At 39.0% G+C, this 21,080-nt stretch overlaps 1 protein-coding gene across 1 annotated transcript; it reads left to right on the forward strand.

The window, feature by feature from the left end:
• The first annotated feature begins 3,754 nt into the window (after positions 1-3,754).
• Positions 3,755-6,225, forward strand: LOC145034721 (L-type lectin-domain containing receptor kinase VIII.1-like). The gene has a single exon (XM_078983223.1). The coding sequence runs from the start codon at positions 3,900-3,902 to the stop codon at positions 6,012-6,014; it is 2,115 nt and encodes a 704-aa protein (XP_078839349.1). The 5' UTR covers positions 3,755-3,899; the 3' UTR covers positions 6,015-6,225.
• The last annotated feature ends 14,855 nt before the right edge of the window (positions 6,226-21,080 follow it).

The following is a 21,080-nucleotide window of genomic DNA, read 5'->3' on the forward strand; positions in this document are numbered from 1 at the left end:
GGGTCTTCTCTCTTCCTGTCCAGGATGTGAAACTTGCCTTAGTTCCACACTCTTCCAAACTTCCAGAATTTATGATCAATTCTCCCACACTTAGGCTTTGACGAAGCTCTCTCATTTCTTAATTATGATGTATCTCCGATTTATCTACCACAAATAGCATGAACCACCTATAACCTTTTCTAAACAATACTATCGTTCCATTGCTAGCCAAACTTGATGATCACCCAACTCCTGAAACCCTAAAGAATGCTCCTGCAATCTTATCCCACCCGATAATCCAATTCACCTTCCAAAATACCATACCCCTGCCCTAAACTCACGAATCTTCGCCCTAATTTCCATTCTCAAAGTACCACTGAACTATAGTCGTCTACAATCTATGCGAATATACAACTCCCATGACACATCCAATGACTAAGTAACTCATGCAACCGACACCGCCATCTTCCTGATACCGCTTCTCTCTTAGCAACGCTAGTGTTTGAACCCAACAGTCCTCCCATAGGCAACTACCACTCCTACTGGAACCATTACTAAAACCACTGAACCCTGACGGTTACTAGAGAACTAACTCGATGAATCCTGACCCAAGACCTTCCACATAATACCCCTGAACCGATTTTGACCAAAAACCAGAATAGCAACCGAACACATTGGAACCCGCTACACGAGATACAACCCCTCAATAATCCATCAATGATCACGACATGCAAAATGCATATAACAATTCTTCGAATATATAACCCAAGAATAACAAAGAACTAAACGAAGGATCAATGATATTTTTAAAATCCAAAAAAGATATGGATATTTTGAAACAAAAGTTACCCCTTTGAGGATATGTTAGTGAATAACTCTTTTATTAATCATGATAAGTTAAATATCAATATCAAATATTTATTATTTTTAAATGGGTTGATAGGTTAGAATTAGGCTTGAATTTTTAACCGTATTGCAATCCATTTAATTATACGTGCTAAACAAGTTAAAAACATCACCCCAACCAACTAATGTTTGGTTTAGGTTCATATTCATATTCACCTCTACATACAACATATCAATATTCTTCACACTATAAACACAGAAAAAAAAGACCAAAATATCCGTATTAAATGGTCATATTTCAATGCAATAATAGTATGTATTTTACATGACATCTATTCTAAGGAAAAGACTTAACCTTTTACATTCATTCAATTTGGATTTACCATAATCTCATTTAAAAATCAAATTTCAATAAATTTATGGAAATCAATGACCACCTCTATTTGTAGTATGAGAAGTACAAACATGAATGATTACCATGGTATGGATCAAATTAGCCTAAACTTCAAGATTATGTTATAGAGTATATAAATTAATATTTTCAACAAGATATCATAGGCTATAATCCAGAGCTATGAGTGGTTCATCGTAAGTTATAACACTTTATAAATATACTTCCAAGTGTCAAATCAGTTAGATTTGTAATAATATTATTTCAATTCAAGATAAAACCCATACAATGTCATTTGATTTGATTTAGGACATTTTAAAAAGATACTACACAAAGGTAGATTTTCCAACTATTAAGTTTCACAAGATATAGAAAATTATAGGTAAAATTTAGGTTCTAAATGAGATTATTTTCCAGTTAGATAAGCAATGGAGTTTAAGAAAACTCATATACAATTCATATATTATCTGAATGAACAACTCAAGTTCCTGTAGAAACATAACACATGAAGCTACAAGTCTACAACTATTGTGCTTTTTTTTTTCCAAAATTCAAAAACTTAATGTTTCTGATTTCTATATTTACAAGTTATATGTCGACAACATGTTAAGTGAGACACATGTAACACACATTTTGGTCTTAAAACATATTTCACTCACACTACTAGATGTATGTCTCCCATGATATAATTATTGAAATGATTCTTTAAAAACCACCAGACTTAAAATCTGTCAAACTTACCTCAATATATTTTCACCCGTTAATAAATCTCATATTTCTCGCGTTGATCAACTTGCCATTTGTGTTCATATTGTAATCGTTTATGGTCTAGATAGTTTATTATGTATACAATATCTTTTTACAATGTCCATATGGTATCTTTGATGTGTAAGAAAGTTGAAAAACCAAGAGTCGTCGAACAAAAAAATCAAGCAAAGAGCCTAAAACCAAGAGTCACCCAACATGTTATTCCTATCAATTTAATATGACACTCATGTACACCGGTACAAAGAGCCTATTTGTTTATTTATTTCCAAATATGGCTCTAATGTCACAGCATGTATAAGTATTCAAGTTTTCATACTCTTCCAATATGGGAGAAGCTTTCAATTTTTCCTGACGTATCTATTTCACACACAACACTTTCAGGATCAATATGTCATTCTCTCGGATCCCATTTGACACCTATGAAAGAGGCGACTTTGTGTTAAGTTCCAAACTAGACACAAAATTCTTTTTTCCCCGGATACTGATCATAAGGAAAGAGGCAAAGGGTTATTTTGTCGATATGAAGAGGCAAGAGTCTTGTCACATTATGTTCCACACTTTTGGTCAAGATTGGATTTTGAAGAATTACATGTATTTCCTTGGTCAAACAACCCATCTTATTCATGTTTCATCTATGTTAAACACTTATTAGAAGAGGACACGTCGTCTTGTTCAGTCTTAGTCTTATTTTGTTCCACATAACAAACGTAACCTCAATGAACATATACGAACTAACATATTGCAATATGTTGATGAACTTAAATTAAATTTATGTCTATTGTTGTGTCCCTTCATGTAATTAAACAAACCTAAATCGTTTCTAACACTCATGAGTTTAACGAACAAACAAATTTTCCATCAATCATTTCTCTATGACACATAATATATCAATACATGCTTGAAATTGATGAAATATGTAACATTTTCATTAATCAAATGACCACATGTGCATATAAAGGCATAGAGTTTCCATTGAATTTTAATAAAAAAAAATCATGTGAAATGTCATGTCCACACCATGAAACACATAGTAGAAGTCACACCACAGCCTCAAAAGTCAAAGCGAAAATACCGTTGTGTTGTATTTGTCAAATTTATATCAACGGCTAATTCGATGATTAAATTGTTTATATATAGAAATTAATTTCTGGTAAAGGGTCCCGCCTTTGATATTTAGACTTCATCATTTAACTATAAATCTACAACATAATAGTCTAAGGTTCAATTATGGAAAACATATATTAAAATATAAATTATTTATCTATACAATTATATCATATGCAGTTTATCCTAAAAATCTATGATATTATAGGTATGCTTCCTACAACTATATTATTATTGTTATTAAAAGACAAAAAATTGTAGATATAATAACTATATTCATTAGCCATATGTTTTATTACAGTGATGCATTGATTAATTTGCATTTAATATCTCGACTTACATTTGTTAAAATCTAAAAGAAATATGCTGAAACAGTAATATTCTTTAAGTTAAAGAAAGTATATCACATTTTGTTTTTTATGAAAAAAAAATCTTACTTAGGCTTTACATAATATTTATCTTTTTAAAAAGAACTGCATTTTGACAAATAAAATATAATATAAGTTAACATTATACATCGTGGAAAGTCATGTTTATTTGGGAATGGATGGAGAATCTTCACACGGTGGACCAGGAAATATGACCGTTGTGTCTGACACGTGTCTTCCAACTCAGCCACCTGTCTCCTTCTTCCATATCCCTCTACATTTTCTTTCCATCATCTACATTTCTCTTCTCTCTCTCTCTCTCTCTCTCTCTCTCTCTCTCCCTGCAATCTCGTGATCGAATAATCCGCCATTCGATCTCTCCCCAACATTAACAAAATTCGGACCAAAATCTTTGATGGGTTTTCAACAGATCTAACATAGCTATGCTTCCATTTATTTCCGGCGAAAAGATTACTTCTTTTCTGCCATGTTTTCTGCTACTATTATACTTTGCCGGTAATGCTGTCGGCGGAACAATCTCGTTTGACTTCCAGTCACTTTCTCTGAGTAGCTTGAAGCTCCTTGGTGATGCTCACTTGGTCAACACGAGCATCATGCTCACTCGTGAGCTCGCTGTTCCAAACTCCGGCGCCGGAGGAGTTCTGTACAACAAACCTATCAGGTTCAAGCGGCCTGGAACCACGATTCCGGCGAGCTTCACCACTTTCTTCTCGTTTGCGGTTACCAACTTAAACCCAGGTTCGATTGGTGGTGGTTTGGCTTTTGTGATCTCTCCCGGCGACGAAGACACAGGGGACGCCGGAGGGTACATGGGTATTCCGACTGGCGCCATTGCTATTGAATTTGATACCTTAATGGACGTTGAGTTTAAAGATATTAATGGAAACCATTTGGGTGTGGATCTTAACTCGATGATTTCGGCCGACGTTGCCGATTTGGATTCCATCAACATTGATCTGAGAAGTGGCGACCAGGTTAACTCGTGGGTGGAGTACAACGGCACAACTCAGCAACTCAACATCTCGATTTCATACTCCAACATAAAACCAAGCACACCAGTTCTATCCGTCCCCATGGATCTCAATAAATACGTGAACGAGTTCATGTTTATCGGATTCACTGGGTCGACTCAAGGCAGCACTGAAGTCCACTCGGTTGAATGGTGGACCTTCAACTCATCATTTGATGACGCACCACCACATCCACCTCCACCAACCGCCAATTTCACGAACCCTGCCGCTGACTCAGTCAAGATTCCACCACCATCGATAGCACCAACCGAGTCAAACTCCACTCAAACCCACCATTCTACACAAAAGAAGAGCAAATGTAAGAACCAGTTATGCAAAGAAGGTGCAGGGGCGGTGGTGGGGGTGGTGACTGCCGGTGCATTTGTTTTAGCCGTGTGTACACTCTTACTAATATGGGTCTACTCCAAGAAAGTTAAAAGTACAAAAAAGCCACAACCTTTTGCTTCTGAATTCATAAAAGCCCCCAAAGAATTCTCATACAAAGAGCTTAAATTAGCCACGAAAGGCTTCGACGCCACACGTGTAATCGGACATGGAGCATTTGGGACTGTTTACAGGGGTGTATTATCAGATTCCGGCGAGACTCTCGCCGTGAAGAGGTGCAGCCATACAGGTGGTCAAGGAATGGCTGAGTTTCTATCAGAGCTATCAATCATCGGAACCCTCCGGCACCGGAATCTTGTGAGATTGCAAGGTTGGTGTCACGAAAAAGGTGAAATTTTGCTGGTTTATGACTTGATGCCAAACGGGTCACTTGATAAAGCACTTTTTGAGTCAAGAATGACTCTCCCATGGGTTCACCGGAGCAAAATCTTAATGGGTGTAGCCTCTGCTTTAGCTTATTTACATCAAGAATGTGAAAATCAAGTGATTCATAGAGATGTAAAGACTAGTAACATAATGTTAGACGAAGGGTTCAACGCAAGATTAGGTGATTTCGGGTTAGCCCGAAGAACAGAGCACGATAAGTCTCCAGACGCCACAGTGGCCGCCGGAACCATGGGATATTTGGCACCGGAATATTTATTAACTGGTCGAGCGAGTGAGAAAACAGACGTTTTTAGCTTTGGCGCGGTGGTGCTTGAAGTGGCTAGTGGCCGGAGACCGATTGAAAGGGAGACTACAGCGGTGGGGAAAACCAGGGAGAACAGTAATCTGGTGGAGTGGGTATGGGGTTTGCACAGGGAGGAGCGGTTGTTGTCGGCGGCGGATCCACGGTTGTCCGGCGAGTTTGACGAAGCACAAATGCATAAAATATTGTTGATTGGGTTGGTGTGTTCTCACCCTGATCCGGCGGTTCGACCCACAATGCGAAATGTGGTTCAGATGCTTGTGGGTGAGGCTGAGGTGCCTGTGGTGGCGAGGGCAAAACCGTCATTAAGCTTTAGCACTTCGCATTTGTTATTGAATTTACAAGATAGTGTATCTGATTTGAATGAATTAGTTGTCATTTCAACCTCCTCATCAGAACACAGCTTCAATGGTGGCGGGTTGGACCTGGTTTGACCCGACCTGACCAGGTGCATCTAGTTGGGTCGTGTAACATTATAGTTGATATGATTTGTTGATTCATTGTGTAATAATTGATGTAAAGGACAATAATGAGAGGCTATGGGGATGAGTATAGGGCCAATCGAGGCAATTTTTCTAAAAAGTTAATGATATGTATTTAAGAGTTGTCTTAATTGGTGATTGATAACCATGTGCGTTAAAATTAGTGGTGGTCATTTTCATGGAATTGTAGAGGATGGGAATTTGCTTTTACGCAAAAAGCTCCAAGTAAAAGGTCAAAAAGCAAGATTGTATTGGAGTTTGAGTAGATGTTTCGTAAAGTAAATAGGGGTTCATCTTCAAAGCATGGAGACATTGTTGTAGACATTGTATTGGAGTTTGAGTAGATCTTTGTTACACAGCCACTCTATTTCAATGATACAGTATTGTCGATATATAACTTCTTTTTCTATCTTGATGAGATGTAATTAGAATCTCTTATTATTGTTGTTTCTAACAATGTTTCACTTTATTATTAATTTATGCATCGATAAATTGGGTGACACTAAATGGACATCCCTTAAGCTACCCGGAGTGATATGGTTTAAGATGCGTCGCGTGAACACTGCCCCAATCTTTGGTGGGTTGGGTGTAATGTGGGGCTGGAGACGGAAGAAGACGGACAAGTTGATTGGTTATTATTATTATTATTATTTTTTGACTAATGTATCCGTTGGTAAAAAAAATTAATTAATTATTTAATTAATTACCATACACACTTTTTCTATATATATCAACCTTTTTATCATTTCAAACACACAAACAATCTTTCAACACAAACACTTCACCAAAAAAATTTCTTTCCTCATGGATCCAAACCAAAATAACTCACCCACCGAACACCTCAAACACTTCAAATTATCCGTTAGCAAATATTGGCTACATGCAATTGTTATCATCCCCCGTTCAACAACAACCTCTATTCACCAATCTTTCATATCACTCACACTACTACCAACAACAACAACCACTACAATTCGTTTAACCCGAATTTCAAGCCTTTCAACAACAACCTTCTCTGCAATTTCAACCTCAAACTTCCCAACGTCAACAAACTTCATAACCATCTCAAGTTCCATTGTCTCAATCCCAACCCGTAAAGCTTGACAACGACGGCGATGAAGAACGGGTTCAATAAACACAACCAAATCGTAGAAGGCAAAAAAAAAAAAAAATCATAAGATCCAACAAAAAAGAAAAATACGCTATGGACCGAGGATGAGGAGACAACTTTAGCTAAAACTTGAATTTTCATATCATAAGACGAAGATGTCGGCAACGTGCAAACGGGTCAAAGCTTTCAGAATTGTGTTTTAGACCACTTCCCCGCGTTATTAGGAAGAAAAACGAGTTGGACATACGACTCAGTTAATGCAAAATGGTGTGACCTTTGAGCGACTTGCACCAAATTTAACGGCGTATTTGACATTCTTAAAAATATGCATCGAAGTGGTAGCAACGATTTCAAAAAGATACACTTTTGAGTATTGATGATGAAATTGTTAGATCTAGCTAGTTTTTGGGTGTTACGAGCCTTTGGTCACTTTAAGTACATAAAGTTTAGATCCTTAAAGTTTGTGACCTTGTTATGGATAAAGTTGTAAGCTTTATCTATCTAAACATCATTTTGATTCAAATATGAAGGTTGGAGACTTGGACTTAATGGATTAAGTTGAAAAAGATGCACTTTTGGGTCCCTTTGAGACTTAAAGACTAGATCTTGTTTGTTGGGACCATTCTAAAGGATAAAGTTGGAAACTTTATCCATTATGGAACTATTATGAACCATAAAAATGTGATCCTGATCCTTCCATTTCTTCCATACAAGAGTTGTGATGTCTTATTGGGTTAAGAACTAAGGGTTTTGGACATTAAGCACTTTATAGCCATGCAAGCTCATAAAGTTGGAAACTTTATGAATTAGGACATCATTTTGGGTTTGGATATGAGTTTTATACATAAGGGATTAATGGAATAAGCTCTTAGTGGAATTTTGGGATTGGGCTGCGTACGTTGGGCGTACCTGGAGCTACGCTGCACGTACGCGGTCAGCGCCTCACTTTTTGGTCAACATCAGAGTATGATGGACGTACACTCTTGGTACACAGGTGTACTCCGCTGGGAAGAAATATTGACTTTTGGGACCTTGACCATTGACTTTGACCTTGACTATGGTTGACCAAGTTTGACTTAAGGGTATTTTGGGTATTTTGAGCTATAGTTAAGCCATGGTCTCTATCTGTTTAATAGGTGATCTATAGAGCCAACATTCAGAGCAGTGTATTGTTCATCTATTCGCCATGTTGTAAGGTGAGTTTTTCTCATTGTACTTACATGTCTAAGGCCCCAAGGCCGACCTATTGGATTGATATCCTATTATACATTGATATGTTGAGTATGGAATATAGATCTGTATGATTATATGCTAGTTGTTGATATGCATAGACCAGTAGATCTGTAGGACTACCTGTGATTTCTGACTGTATGATTATCTAATTGTTGATTATGTTTGTTATGTGTTATATGTCGACATATTGTGTTAGGTTGAGGTTGTACTGCTTTGTGTTATAGCCAACAAACCTGGGAGCACTCCAGATATAAGCTTAAGGCCGATTGGCATGCTAGACTCATATTGAGAGCTTGGGAGAATTCCAAATATGAGATGAGGTCCTGGTTGGTATGCCAGACTCATACTGAGGGCCCGAGGGTATACCAGTCCAATGACTGAGTGGACCTGTTGTATATTGGCATTCCAGCCCGATGACTGATTGGGCCAAGAGCAAGCCGGACATAAGTTGTAGGCCCCGAGGGCAAGCCAAACTTATGTTGTGGGCTTAGGAGCAAGCCATATATGATATGTGGTCACAATAGGCAAGCCATAATCATACTGTGGGATTAGGGGTAATCCAGTCTTTTACATGTGGACCCATTACAAGATTTTATTTATTATGTTTACATGTTGGTACTTTGGGGGAACTCACTAATCTTTGTGCTTACAGTTTTAGTTTATGGTTTTAGGTACTTCAGAGGACTGTGTCAAGGCGAATGTGTGACCGTACATGTAACATCCATAAAAATCATGCTAGATTTAAACTTTTTCAAACATTTTCAAAACCAAGATTATTACAAAACATGTTTCCAAAATAGAATCATGTCAGAGCACCCCAAAATCAAATCATAAAAACATGAAATACGAGGAGATGTATGATCACAAAGTACCTGAAACAATAATCGATAAGTGTAAGCTCGAAGGCTTAGTGAGTTAACCCCAAAATACCAAGGCCATACATATATAACCATATCATATAAACATATAACCAAACAACATGCATAATGAGCCTTCAGCTTGACTGGACCGCCTCGTAGGCCTTCAGCCTACCTGGACTGCTCTCCGAGCCTTCGACACATTTGGACCGCCTCGTAGGGCCTACAACTATCACACCCCCAAATCGAGACGGCAGAAACGTTCGGGGGTGGAGGATGTCATGTATAGTATCACAACAATTGTCATATAGTAATCAAAGTAAACACAACCATTGCAATATAATATAATATTTACATCTGTTTGATTCTTGTTTTTATACATCAAAAGTATAATCAAAAGAAAAAGATGTGACTCTAAACGCTTTGTCCTCCTAAAACTCCAGGAGGTACCTGTCTACTGATTTCCTGAGAATACAAGCAGTTTTGAAAGAGTGTCAGCATAAAGTCGGTGAGTTCCCAAGCATGTTTTTGTAGTGAAAACCTGTTAATAAATCTGAAAAATATATTCATGTTTCCCAAGAAAATCTAATATTTTCTAACATGTTTATTCGTTACTATATGTATCATATGTTCTGTTTGAAAACCTTGGCTACCACCAGTATGTATAGTATGTTCTGTTTGAAAACCCTGGCTACCACCAGTATGTATAGTAGTTTTATTACTTAAAATAAAACCATGTATTGTATCCCTGGAAACCCTCCAGTTTCATGTGTAGTAGTTCTATTATTTAAAATAAAGCTAGTGAAGAATGAAATCACGTAAACAAAGGTTAGTTTATACTATTGTGAGTTCGTTTAACCATGCTTGATATGATTGATGGTCTCAGCGACGTTTCTTAAAGCGTCGTATGGTATGATATTTGTCACCCAGGCATACATGCCTAACTGTAGCTAGCAGTTTAGGTATGGGATTGTCAGTCCCGAATAGATCTATTCATAAATCTCACGTTCTCCCTCCAACAAACTCTCACTATACTAAATGTTGAGGATTTAACCAGTACCCCGAAGGGTACAAATGAAGAGATGTCTCACAATCCTGTATTAACTAGTTTACATGTTGTTTTGTATCGTGTTCTCATATATGAAATCGTTTGTATACTTGGTAGAGTATAAATAATTATACGTAAAATAATTATTTAGTGTTATACTCTTGTTATCTAAACATAGTAATGAATATCGTAAACTAAATCTGTCATAGTTTATATAATTGACCAAGTAAGTAGTTCGCATTGGTAAAACTGCCAATGTATTCCCCAAACTATACCTATTATAGTTTGTCTGAAAAGTTATGTTCTTAGTTCGTGATTTGTTTTGAAAATTATGTAATTATGATTTGAAAGTGTCCCTTATGCTCCGCATAATACAAAAGGGAATAAAATATATGTATATTTTATGAAAATCGTTGGACTGAATCAACTGCATAAGTTTTAAATTGGTTGAAAACCTTTTTGTGTTCCTTTCACAAAATCATTTGTGTTTGACTTGTATTCCCCCTAAAAACGTATAAAAACCATAAAAGCGTAGGGGTATGAACTCAATGTTTGTTGTGGGAAAGTGTCGTGCTGGAAATGATGATCATCGAGTTGTTGTACGTGGCACTTAACGAAATCCTAATATCAAATAAATACATATATGTATCTAAATTAGCGATTTCGTTAGATAAAGTGTTAGAAAAACACTTGCTTTTGGTTAAGGAATATTACCGGGACTTGATTGAATCGAGGAAACGGGTTTTTCACCACTTAGGAGGAGTGTACGGCCGCGAACAAGGGTAAATGGTCGTGAAGAGTGGTTTACGATCGATACACAGTTTTTAAGGCCGTGAACAGGTTTTACGGCCATAAACTCGGGTTTACGACCTTTGAAGATTCGATGAGTGTACGGTTGTAAACGAGTTTACGGATTTTGAAGATATGATGATTTGAAGCGTGTACGGCCGTAAACTCAAGAACAAGGGTGTTTGATTCCGCAGAAAACGTGTTCCAGACGTTCCCAATCGACCCCAAATGATGATTTTTGGGAGAAAATAGGTGTTTTGGTGTTTACGGTGAAGAGGTAGAGAGAGAAGGAGAGAGTTTTTGGCTAGAAATGTCTAAATGAAGGGTACGAACACGTATTTATAGGGGGTTTTCATGGTCGGTGGTTGGGTCCATCTAGCATTGACCGTAAACGAGTTTACGGCCGTAAGTCAAGCCGTGAACTGCTATTTTGTTCGAAGGAAAACTTGAATTCTGCAAGGTTTTGGTCCCTACTCATATATAAAGTTCAATTATATAACTAAATGATTTTCCAAATGTAACACCTGTAAAATTCAAGCCAATTTAAAACTTTTTAAACAATTCAAAACCCATTAGTTATTACAAAATGTTTTCAAAATAGTTTAATATGAGAGTATCCCATAAACCATAAGTCCAAAACACGAGGATGTGTACGATCACGCCTTCGCCTTGCCAAGTCATCTGAAGCACTCGAAACAATAAACTGAAACCGTAAGCACAAAGCTTAGTGAGTTACCCCCAAAATACTGATACACATACAATCCACATAAAAATAACAATAATATCATAACATAACAAACCGAACAGGATGCAACGGGTCCACAACTTTACAGATTGGATTACCCCCTGGGCCCACAGTGTGAGTCTGGATTTCCTTGCGGGCCCATAGCTCACATCTGGCTTGCCATCAAGCCCACAGTACGAGTCTCCCTTAGCCCGTAACCAGAATGCTCCCGAATTTGTTGGTTGCCGCACGAAGCAGTCCCACCTCAACCCATCCCACATAACATATCAACATATAGCGTAACCACTGAGCATGTGGATAACCATATAACAACACAGGTAGTCCTACAGATTTACCTAACTGGCATAACCACTGAGCATGTAGATAATCATATAACAACACAGGTAGTCCTATAGATCTACCTAACTGGTATAACCACTAAGCATGCAGATAATCATATAACAACACAGATAGTCCTACAGATCTACCTAACTGGCATAACCACTGAGCATGCAACATTAACTTCATACTCAACATACGAACACTGCTAGGATAACATATTCAATGGGTCGTCCTTGGTTCCTTAGACCCCTTAGTATAGTGAGGTAACTCACCTCAAAATGTTGAAGTCCCGTAGACACAATCCCAGCTGCTGGATGACAGATTCCCGAACTGTCGATATCAAAACATCACCCAATTAATAATTGGGTTCCAAGCCCAAGGTCCAACTCATACTACAAAAACCCAATAGTCAAGTAATGGGCCAAATCCCAACATATGGCCCAATTTTCCAAATTAGGCCCAGACCTCTACATGGTCTTTTCTTAAGGCCTATCTAATTATTCCAATCCAATTCCCATGGACCATTATCACATAATCATAAAGGCACAATTATGGCCTATCTATGGTCCAATCTCCAAAGCCCAATAGGAAGGCCCAACTCAAGGCCCGAGTGAGGTTAGGGCTTTCACATGAAATGATGATTAGGGTTAAGTGTTCCTACTTAAACCATTAAGGACTTAATCTACTAAGGACTTGATCCATTAAGTCCAATATCGCTTTTAGGTTAATTTTGTCAATGATTATTATTTAGTATTTCAAGTTATTAAATAATCTCGTGTATGTCCCGATAAATTCTCAAAATTAGGGTCTTATACCATTAGGGTTTTCCAAACCCTAATTAAGGTTTTCCAACCCAATACTAGCCCATTAGCCCATTAGTTGGGCTTTTAGGTCATTTAGGGCTTTATTGGGCCTATTAGGCCTACTAGAATATCATTAAGCCCATTAGGGTTTTATTGGGCCCACTTTGGCCAAGCATTCCCCAAACTAGTCAAACACAACAAGGCAAGCACCCCGCCACTCGACACAGCGGCCGGTGGCGGCAGCCACCACCTCACGGTAGTGGTTACAAATTACAATATCATCCGCTTAACACACATACAAACCCTAATAGACACACACAACAACATACGCACCCTCCATGGCGGTCTTGAGGTGGTAGCCACAATGGCCGGCGGCCATGGTGGTTTTTCCTTGACTTCTCTCCGACAGTAGCAAACCGAGACACCCAAGCTTGCGAGACACACTAAAACGCATGCACACGCACCCATTACACGCACACACACCCTTAATGCCCGAGAAATAAACCCAACATCCACTGAGGTGGGTGATGAAGGCGATTGTAGCATAGAAAATGGCAGTAGCGGCGACCCTTAGTGGCAGAATTCCCCCGCGTCGATGGTCACTTCGAATTGACAGCAACAACAACATGGAGCGGAGAAGAGAGAGAGGATAAGAAGAACACAGAAGGGAGATGGCGGCGGTTGGCTGGAACGTAACCTCACAAGACGGGCAACAGCATCCAATGCAAGTTGGTTTTTCCTGGAGATTTCTGGTCGCTCATGACCACCCATCAACGAATAGTTCCGATCATCGGCCTCCCACGGTCATGGGAGCTGCACACGACATCTATGGTGACGACACTGTGGCTGCTTCGCTCTCGGGGAATTTCCTTCAACCATACATGACGACACAGCCGACATGGGTTGCGGTGGTGATGCTTGACGACTCCAGCAATGGTGGTGCAAGGTAACTCGACAGAGAAAGGGAGGGTAGTGACACTGGAGTTGAAGGAGGGTGAAGGTGAAGTTGGCGGCTGCTCATCACTAGGGTTAGGGTTCACTGTGATGATGGGTTCTATACCCCTAGTCCCATACAAGTTTATCCCATATTGACAGGATTAGCCCCTCCTTCCCCCAATTCTTTCAAACCAGGTCCAAACTTACACTTTATCCCTTAACTCCATAAAATCCTTTCAATATAAGTCCAGAATTTACTCTTTTAACCCCAGTCATTCAAGATCCTTTCAAATTAAGTTCAATATTATTCTTTAACCCCCGAAAGTAACATTCCAATAATTATTAATTGATTTTGGACTATAATAGTAGAAAATAATCATAATAACTACTTCACGGGGTCCCTACTTAAAACGGGATGTTACACCAAACCGAAGGAATTTGACGAGACTCAATAAAATTCAAATTTTATTAACAAAAATCGGTTAAAGATAACGGAAAAAGTTTCAGGTTGTCACAACAGCCTATCCGGACCACTCGCTGGGCCTTTAGCCTAACTGAACCCCTTTGCAGGGCCTTCAGTTTATCTTGACCACCCTGGGTATGTTGGCCTTCAGCACAAAGCAGGACCGTCTCAACCTAACTCCCAATCAAAAAATATGCGCACATAAATATCATATGCTAGCATATATAACAGAAAAATCGATCTACCAGATCACTAATCATAGCAACATCCTATTACCAGGATATAGACCTAACCGGTAACTAACATAGCATCATCTTATATACCAGGATACCGACCTAACCAAGTCACTAAGCATGTCACCATCCTAACTACCACGATGTAAATCAATGAGCATATCATGCAATAAACCCGGATACAAATCCGATAAGGGCCGACATTAGTGCCTTAGACCCAGTTGATATAGTGAGGACAACTCACCTCACAACTGTCGAACTGAAGTGGTAAGCTCAAACTCTCAAATCACCGCCACAGACTTCACCACCTGTATTTACCATATGACCATTTCCATAAATTTCCAATTTACTAAAATACCCCAGAAGTCAACTTGTCAATCCTTGGTCCAAGTCAAAGTCAACAATCCATGTTGGCTCAACTCACCGAGTGCAGCTAGCAACTCGCCGAGTTCCTTAAGAGTTCAGAAGGTCATAAAACCCTCACCAAATCGCTGAGTTTCCGACCAACTCGTTGAGTCTATGCGTGTCCAGAAGTCGGGGAAAACCCTAACTGACTCGTTGAATCCTCTGCTGACTCGCCGAGTCCATGCTAAAACCAAACAATGGGAAAACCCTTCCTAACTCGTCGATTTCCTTATCCGACTCATCGAGTTCATACAGTCCACTTATTTTCCAGATGATTTTGAGCCATTCCAAGGCTCGAAATGGTAGATCTAGCTTCCTAAGGCATGATTTTGAGCAAACTTTACGTGCATGCAAGGCCCTAAACGCTTAGAATACCGAATCCAATCTTAAAATGGGGTTTAAATCAAAGGGAATAGCTTATACTTGCAAAAGCTGGAAACTTTATAGTTATAGAGGCCAAGATAAGTTTAGCTCTGAAGTTGTAACTTCAAACCCTAGCCCATACCCGAGAATGGTTATCATACATGCTAGAAAAGCCCTAATCTTAACCATGAAGAGATCTAGAAGGAGGAACATCAAGGTAACGACTTGTTTCCTTCAAGTGATGCGAAACTGGAGTAGAACTCAGATCCACAACCGTTCCTTGCCTCAAGCTTCTTGATCTTCAAGCTCCTTTCACCAAGGTTCACCTTCCAAGCTTAAAACACACAAATATGGAGAGAAAACGTGTTTTAGGGTTTCTGGACTCAAAAAGGGATGTAATGGAGGCTCAGGGGGGCTAATGACCCTTTAAATAGGGTGCAAAACCCCAGAAATGTGGGTTTCATCCCCCAGCTCCAACACGTCGAGTCATGCCTCCGAATCGGTAAGTTGGTCACTTAAACACGTGGCCAAGGCATCCAACTCTATGACAACCCGATATTTCAACTCTATGTAACGACCTAAAAAGTCAAGTATTGTAACCACGTTTGTTATAATGAAATTAACTTCGAAAATAAAATATCCAAAAATCACTAATTAAATTACCTATTATGTTAGATAACATTAAACTGTGATCGTACGTAAAAAGAACGCCCAAATCTGACTTCATATAAGGAAGTTATGAATTTTCCAAGTTCGGCTTATCAACGGACAAATAACAACTCGAAACGGAGATCGAGCGACTTTTGACCGGAATAACCTAACTGAGAATCGAAAGTCTCGACAATGGTTTTTCAACGGTAAAAAGTCTGGCAAAAACAGACGTCAAATAATGAAGTTATGAATTTCTAACGAAATTTTCTTACCGCGACCTTTTAAAAATAAATAATAAAAATAATTTCAAAATTTGCCGACAGAATCTAAACAAAAGTTGTAGAGTATAGTCTCACCTACGCGTGGATATAAAGAACGTCGAAAACGGAGTTCGTATGAAGAAGAGATGAATTTTTGAAGTTTATTAAATAATAAAAATATAACTTTTATATTTAATTTCGGTATTATCCGAAGGCTGAGTCATGGGCCGAGTACACCCAGCGTACACGCGTACGCCCAGCGTACTCGAGGCCTAGGCCCCGGATCTTCCATGTCGCCCCTATGCGAGGCTATGCCCCGTCCCATCCGAAGTCCGAAGCAGTCGAGGATGCGGTCACGCATGATGCACGAGTACGCCCATCGTACCGAGGCGGTTCCCACCCCCTATAAAAGGGATGCGAGGGTTCCGAAGAAAATGGCCAATTCCTCTCATCTTTCTTGCGTTTTTGCCTCGTTTTCCGTGCACGTGCTATCCGGAAGTCCCGGTTACCTTGCTCAAGTCCCGTAGGTCATTTATGCTCCCGAGATTCCCGAGAAAATCCGCTTTCTCGAGTCGAAATTCTGCTCGGTTTTCATCTCGCCTTCTTCGATCTTTCAAGTGAGTTCATACCCCTATAATCCACACTTTTAAATGTTTTCTAAATACTTTTTATGCTTTTAAGGGGGGGGGGGGGGGAATACAAGTAAACCACTCGATTATTATTAAGTGTTATATAAAGTTTCATTATACACTTTTTATCAATAGAATCATATGTGATTTATAACTATTATAGGGAAACTTTCGTATGCAAATTATACCACGATAACATCTTATCTTTTGAAATAAGAAATGATTTATGTAGTTATGTAAATCAAACACTCTGTTTATACTACGGGTATATGTGTCCAGTTTTAGGCACTACAAAAATTATACTTTTCATGACCAGTGAGCATTTCAATAGGGATTACTATACAAACGAAAACTATAATAGGTTTAGTTTTACGAGAACACTACGGACTTTTACATACTGGAAATATTATTTCAAGAAGTTACTTTCATATACAAGAACAAACGAACATTTTCACACGTAAATCTGTTTTATACTAAGTTCTATTATTTCAAGAAGTTACTTTCATATACAAGAACAAAAGAACATTTTCACACGTAAATCTGTTTTATACTAAGTTTTGTGAGACATTAAACTTCACATACGCTCGAGTACGCATTTCAAGTCCTGTATTATATACCAGAATCCCTTGGAGGGGGAGCATGGTGTTTGTGTATAGATCTATACGGGATTGACAACCCCGCACCCTGACTGTTAGCTACAGTACACCATTTGGGGTGACAAACATCAGAACATTCCAACGTTTGAAGAACGTTGTGTATAGGCATTTCTAGTCAATAGCATGGTTATAAAACTCACATAGAGTATTTTAAAACACATTGATTTACGGGGTTTTTCAGGCATATTGGAGGTTTTATACGTACATAAATTAACTACTTTAGGCATGAAAAACCTAATTGGGATACAAGTTTGGAACTTCTAAACCACTACTCATAGATGGGAAACATGAACTTTCTAACAAACGTTGGTCTTGATTTAAGGCTATATTTATACCAGTAGGAAATATGGGATTTTCTAGAAACTAACAAACAAAAGAAAACCATTTCATTTTAGTTCGTCCAAATACTATCATTTAATACTTATGAAACTCACCAACTTAAATGCTGATCTACTCTTTCAAAACTACTTGTATGTCCCATGGACTCAGTAATTGCAGGTACCAAACAACTTTTTGAAGAAGGAACGCTGCGGCGCCAGTTTAAATTCATATTTTTGGCATCATATTGAGATTGGTTTTGAACATGTACTCTTTTAACAATGTAAACTTTCAATTATATATATGATGGTTTTATTGCTTTCTGTACTATGTATTCATTTGTTACGTTACCACATGAAGTCATCCGCCCCCGAACGTTTCCGCCGTTCCGGTTTGGAGGTGTGACAAACTCGTCGAGTAGACCTTTCAATATGAAAATAAAGCTGTAAAATTAATACCTGAGAGTCGGGGTGTTATAGTACACATCCTGATTATTATGTTGTTGATCTTGGGAGACTCTGATTTTAAATAATGTCTTGGAAAAATGGTTTTGTAAACACTTTTATTAGTAAATGGGTTGTTTTGAAAAGTTTAAATTGGCTGTTATTTTTGATATGTTATAGAGAAATTGGTTGATGTTTATGTGCATGAGATCATCGCCCGTCAGGATGTTCCAATCTCTATTTTATCTTATCGTGATGTTCGGTTCACATCTTGTTTTTGGCAGAAGTTCCACGAGGAACTGGGTACTAGATTGCATTTTAACACTTCTTATCATCCGCATACAGATGGGAAAAGTGATAGGACCATTCAAACACTTGAGGATATGTTGAGAGTTTGTGTCATAGATTTCGGTGGGAGTTGGGACTCCTACCTTCTTTTGGAGGAGTTTTCTTACAACAACTATCACTCCAATATCGGTGTGTTGTCATTTGATCTTCCTTATGGGAGGAACAGTGTTGTAAAACTCCCCGAGTTGGCCGATTAATCGTCTGAGTACTCCCTACTCGGCCCCTTACCGAGACAAGTTGCAGAATTCGAGTACTCCCCCATCGGCCCCTGACTTAAGTGAGCAGTGTTGTAAAACTCGACAAACTCGATAATTAATATGTATAATATATGTAACATCCCAGTTTTTGAGGCCAAAATTTTCACTTTTAAATAAATACTTCGCAACATAGTTTACCAAAACATTACCAAAGTCATGTCATTTTATAAAAAAACTGTAACAACATGTTAGGAAACCATCTCAACATAAGTAATATAAATCAGAGTACAATCCCAGAAAATCAATGCGGAAAAACATATGTGTCTGTGTGACGCGCTGCTACACCATCAGCTCCTTCCCCTTAGACGAAGAGGTACCTGAAACCAAAACTGAATCTGTAAGCACGAAACTTAGTGAGTTCCCCCATCATAACATATACCATACAATCACATTGCATACATACTACCGGGAATTTCTAGGGTGCCCGACCTACCCATGTCAAGCCATTCTAGGGTGCTGACCTACCCATGTCAGGCCGTTCTGGGGTGCCGACTACCCTCCAGTCTATCTCAACCGGCATCGAGGACTATTTCACCCCTACCTCTATCATAAATAGCAAAATATAATCATACGGCTAAACATATCTGGGGTACTGAACAATCCTTCGGTCCTAATGACCAAGTCGGGGAAAATCTATTCCCTGCTACTACCACTAACTCACATAGCATATCACATACGCATATCTCGTAGGCATATCTCATAAGCATATCATATAAGCATATCTCGTAAGCATAACAAGATAATTATCACAAATACAATTATCTACCAATTACTCTTGTTGGTGGGCCGGCATTATGGCCTCAGACCCACCCCTACTGGAAGGTAAATCACCTCAAAGTCATGTAGTGTTTGCACTATCCTCGGTGTGAAAGTTGGATTTCCTCGACTCCTCAATCCCTACACTAAAACCCTTTTAAGTTATCAATTTCTACCCACAACCCCTTCAAGAGTCAACTTGAATCCAAGTCAAAGTCAAAGTCAAAGCCAAACCCTAGTCAAGTCAACTCTTTGGTAGACCAGACTCGTCGAGTTGGTCTGCCAACTCGCCGAGTCCCTTCGTCCACATAATACTACAAACCCGTCTCCACTCGTCGAGTCTAGCAAGAGCTCAACGAGTTCACCTTCAACAACACTTCAGTCAATCTTCAACCGACTCGATGAGTTCTTCCTTGAACTCGTCGAGTTCATCTTCAGCATATGAATGCGTGACTCGTCGAGTTGAAAGAACAACTCGTCGAGTCCATCTTCAAAGATTGGGAGATTTCCTTGGACTCACCGAGTGTGTTCTAGCACTCGTCGAGTCCCATGATTTCCATGTCCAAGGCAAAACCCTAGCAGGCTGAGCTTTCCTTCCACTCAACCAAAACCATTTCCAGAAGACGTTTTTGGGGGAAAAGCATCTCAACTCGCCGAGTTACCCAAGTGACTCGCCAAGTCCCTCCTTGTCCAAAACTATACAGTCGATTTCAGTGGGACTTAATGCATCCAAATCATAGATCTAACCTCCTAGGGTCCCTTTTATACGTAAAGTCACGAACTTGATGTCCATACATGGGGTCTTTGGCTCAAAAAACCATAAAAGATGGTCTACAAGATGCATAGGGTGTTTATGGCAACAAGGTGGGCACCTTTATGCCATAAAGACCCCCAATAAACCCAGATCTAAAGCACAAACTGACTTCCAATACTCAATCCCAAATATAACCTCTCTAGGGTTTAAAAAGATGTAGAAAAAGGCCCAAAATCAAGATCTAGATAATGAATAGACAAGGTTTTAGCTTTATACCTCTAATAAGATGGAAATATGCTCAAAACTTTGGATCTTCTTGTTCCCCTTGATCTCACAAGCCTCTTACTCTTCTTTAAGCTTCAATCACACAAAGTAACACCACAAGGCTCAAGAACACATTAAAAAAGGCTAAGGTTTCGAGTTAGGGTTTGCTCTGGATGATGGGGGATGAATTGAGGGGTTATAATGTGTTTAAATAGGGTGCAAACCCTCAATTTAGGGTTTCACTCAAACAGCGTCTACTCGCCGAGTCGGTCTCCCAACTTGTTGATTAGACTACTTAAACTTCCTGCGGATCACGACTCTACTCGACGAGTTGGGCCTCCAACTCGTCGAGTCCCAGAGAAAAACATAATAAAT

The sequence above is a fragment of the Lactuca saligna genome, chromosome 1 (assembly GCF_052625555.1).
Source record: "Lactuca saligna cultivar CGN05327 chromosome 1, ASM5262555v1, whole genome shotgun sequence".
Taxonomy (NCBI): domain Eukaryota; kingdom Viridiplantae; phylum Streptophyta; class Magnoliopsida; order Asterales; family Asteraceae; genus Lactuca; species Lactuca saligna.

Excerpts from the sequence above, each read along its gene's own strand:
- LOC145034721 (XM_078983223.1), top strand. The coding sequence starts at position 3,900 with ATGCTTCCATTTATTTCCGGCGAAAAGATTACTTCTTTTCTGCCATGT.